The sequence below is a fragment of the Alnus glutinosa genome, chromosome 3, assembly GCF_958979055.1.
Source record: "Alnus glutinosa chromosome 3, dhAlnGlut1.1, whole genome shotgun sequence".
NCBI lineage: Eukaryota > Viridiplantae > Streptophyta > Magnoliopsida > Fagales > Betulaceae > Alnus > Alnus glutinosa.
In genome coordinates this window covers 16,335,337-16,339,387 of record NC_084888.1, presented here as the reverse complement: position 1 = coordinate 16,339,387, position 4,051 = coordinate 16,335,337, and the positions used below count along the sequence as shown (strand labels likewise).

The 4,051-nt window shown below is 50.6% G+C and overlaps 1 protein-coding gene across 1 annotated transcript; it reads right to left on the bottom strand.

Moving 5' to 3' along the window:
- Positions 1-2,253: 2,253 nt before the first annotated feature.
- Positions 2,254-3,501, bottom strand: LOC133863227 (uncharacterized). Its single transcript, XM_062299189.1, has one exon. It carries the CDS (start codon positions 3,499-3,501, stop codon positions 2,254-2,256), a length of 1,248 nt encoding a protein of 415 aa, XP_062155173.1.
- Between the last annotated feature and the right edge of the window lie 550 nt (positions 3,502-4,051).

The window sequence follows — 4,051 nt, the reverse complement described above, 5'->3', positions numbered from 1 at the left end:
GCCTAAACATCTTACAACGTGTAACTGTGTATTCTAGCAATAAGCATGTTCTTTTTCTGCTTTAAAATATCTCATTTAAAGATTATTCTTCTGTTATTTTCGAGCACTCACTTCCACTTTTAACTAACACAACCGAATAAAAGTACACGAACGTCACAGGGAGTGGGGTTGCTCACCTCACCCTTCCCCCCCAAATCCGTTCGTTCTACTGAAAAGGGATGGAAGGATTTGTAATAAGAAAGGCATAAGTCCACGTCACCCCAAACGAAGAGGTCGGACGTTAATCCGCTGTTAAGTGCGGGCTGCCGATCACCCCCGCTGTCCGAAACCAGGTGGGGTGCCAAGTCCGGGGACGGATGCACCGGGGTCGGACATTCTCCTGTAAATCCCTTCTTAAGGGCGGTCTCCACGTCACCCCCCTGTCCGAAAGCAGGAGGGGGCAAAGTCCGAGGTCGGACATTGTTCCGTGGATCCCCTGTTAAGGGCGGTCTCCACGTCACCCCCTGTCCGAAAGCAGGAGTGGGCCAAGTCTGAGGTCGGACATTCTCCCGTTAGTCCCGTATTAAGGGCGGGCTCCACGTCACCCCCCTATCCGAAAGAAGGAGGGGGCCAAGTCCGAGGTCGAACATTCTTCTGTTAGTCCCTTATTAAGGGCGAGCTCCTTTCCACCCCCTGTCCAAAACCAGGAGGGGGCCAAGTCCGAGGTCGGACATTCTCCCGTTAGTCCCCTATTAAGGGCAGGCTCCTTTCCACCCCCTGTCCAAAACCAGGAGGGGGCCAAGTCCGAGGTCGGACTCCTTTCCACCCTCCTGTCCGAAACCAGGAGGGGGCCAAGTCCGAGGTCAAACATTCTCCCGTTAGTCCCCTATTAAGGGCGGGCTCCTTTCCACCCCCCTGTCAGAAACCAGGAGGGGGCCAAGTCCGAGGTCGGACATTCTCCCGTGAATCCCCTGTTAAGGGCGGGCTCCTTTTCACCCCCTGTCCAAAACCAGGAGGGGGCCAAGTCCAAGGTCGGACATTCTCCCGTTAGTCCCCTATTAAGGGCGGGCTCCTTTCCACCCCCTGTCCAAAACCAGGAGGGGGCCAAGTCCGAGGTCGGACATTCATATGGTTGGCTCTAATGCAGTTGAAATAGAAAAGTTAATTTACAGGAATAAAAATCTCAAAAGTAGTACTTTTTAAGATGATCTACATTCCAGGCCCTCGGCACTGCTTTCCCTTGTCCTGTGGCTAGGCGGTAGGCCCCATTCTTGTTGGAACTGACTATCCGGTATGGCCCCTCCCACTTTGGGCCCAATTTTCCATCGGCCGGTTCTTTAGTCATTAGGTTGACCTTCCGCAGGACCCAGTCGCCAACACTGAATGCCCGAGGTTTAACCTTCTTATCATAATACTTAGCTACTCGGCTCTGATAAGCTGCACACACTGCATGGGCATCTTCACGCCTTTCCTGCAACAAGTCCAAATGTAGATTTATTCCTTCTTCATTCAACCCCGGATTATAGTGGGCTACCCTGAAGCTTGGTGATCCCACCTCCACAGGAATTACTGCTTCCATCCCATAGGTTAAAGCGAATGGGGTCTCCCCTGTAACAGTTCTGACCGTAGTTCGATAGGACCAGAGCACTTCGGGGAGATACTCAACCCAGGCTCCTTTTTTCCGGCCGAGCTTCTTCTTTAACATCTGGATCAGCGTCTTGTTGGTGGCCTCAACCTAGCCGTTGGACTTTGGGAACACGGGGGTTGAAAAGCTTTTTCTTATGCCCAGCTCGGCACACCATTCTCGGAAACGGTCACAATCAAACTGCTTTCCATTGTCGGTCACCATAGCATATGGGATACCGAATCTGCATATTACGGACTTCCAGAGGAATTTTATAACATTTTCGGTTGTTATTGCGGCCAATGCCTCAGCTTCAGCCCATTTGGTGAAGTAGTCGACCGCAACCACAACGAACTTTCGGTTACCTTTGCCCGGCGGCATGGGTCCAACGATGTCGACCCCCCATTTAGCAAATGGCCATGGCGAAGTAACTGAATGAAGATATTCCGGGGGGCTTTTTGATACACAGGTGAACCTCTGACATGCGTCACATGCTCTCACCATTTCCTTCGCGTCTCTGATCATCGTCGGCCAATAATATCTTGCCCTTATGATTTTGTTTGCCAACGCCTTTGCTCTTGAATGATTTCCGCACACACCGTGGTCTACCTCTTTCAAAACATAACTTGCATCTTCATCCGGCAAACATTTCAGCAGAGGAAGAGAGTATCCACATCTGTAAAGAATCCCTCCGACCAGCACATAGCGAGCCGAATTCCGAATGACTTTTTGAGCTTCTGTCTTCCCAGGGGGAGCTCTCCCATCTTCAAGTATCGCACAATTTCCGCTCCCCATTCAGGCTCCGTTTCGTTCAGCTGCATTACCTCTACATCTGACGATATTGTTGGGCGAGCTCTAACCAAGATCTTGCAGCCTCCTACAGTCACTGCTGGGTCTGTCCCCGAACCGATGCGCGAAAGAGCATCCGCCAAGCCATTTTCTTCTCTGGGGACTTTGGTTAGAACAACCTTATCAAAGTAAAGGTAGAATTGGCGTACCTTGTCCAGGTACTGCGACATCCTCGCTTCTTGGGCAGCATAACTCCCATTCACTTGTTCGACTACAACGCGCGAGTCACTCCGGATCTCCAAATTCATTATTCCCATCTCCCGGGCAATCTTCATGGCCGAGAGCACGGCCTCATATTCGGCTTTATTGTTCGTTGCAGCAAATCCGAACTTGAGGGCGTATCGGAATTCTTCTCGATTGGGACCCCGGAAAGTTATCCTGGCCCTACATCTTCCCCCCGCCGACGAGCGGTCTACATAGACAATCCAAGTTGAGCCCTTTGGCAGTTCCTCCACATCCGGTGTCTCATTCATTTCTACTACGAAATCCGCTAGAGCCTGGCCCTTTACAGCCGTCCGGGGGTGGTATTCAATATCATATTGCCCTAACTCGATCACCCAATTGACCAATCTTCCCGACAAATCCGGTTTGTGCAATATTTTTCGGAGTGGGTATTCTATTAATACCCGGACAGCATGTGCTTGGAAGTAGGGTCTTAACCTTCGTGCCGAAATTACAAGAGCATATGCCAACTTCTCTATGCGGAGATATCGTTCCTCCGCCCCGTGCAGTACCTTGCTCGTGAAATATATCGGCCTCTGCTTGCCTAACTCTTCCCTTACTAGCACCAAACTGACCGCGGTCTGTGAGACCGCGAGATACAAATAGAGGATCTCTCCTTCTACTGGACGACTCAGAAGCGGGGGATTAGTCAAATAGGTTTTCAACTCTGCAAAGGCTCTCTCACACTCTTTCGTCCAGCTGAAGGCTTTCTTCAGGACCTTAAAGAAAGGCAGACATTTATCCGAGGATCGAGAAACAAAACGATTCAGTGCCGCTAGCCTCCCCGTCAACTGCTGTAGCTGTTTTGTCGTCCGGGGGGACGGCATTTCTAGAATAGCCCTCACCTTGTCAGGATTCGCCTCGATTCCCCTCTACGACACCATAAATCCCAAGAACTTTCCAGAATCAACACCGAACGCGCACTTCTGCGGGTTCAATTTCATGTGGTACTTGCGCAGTGTATCAAATGCCTCCGCCAGGTCCGCAACATGATTATACGAGGTCAGACTCTTAACCATCATGTCGTCGACATACACTTCCATGTTTCGTCCGATCTGTGCCTAGAACATTTTATTCACAAGCCTCTGATAAGTGGCCCCAGCATTCTTCAGTCCGAACGGCATTACTTTGTAGCAATATAGCCCACGATCGGTCGTTAATGAGGTTTTCTCCTAGTCGGACTCCGCCATTCGTATCTGATTATAATCGGAGAAAGCATCCATAAAGCTCAACACCTCATGCCCCGTTGTCGAGTCTACGAGCTGATCAATCCGGGGAAGGGGAAAGCAATCTTTCGGACAAGGTTTGTTGAGGTCCGTAAAGTCTACGCACATCCTCCATTTTCCATTCGCTTTCTTCACCAATACCACATTAGCC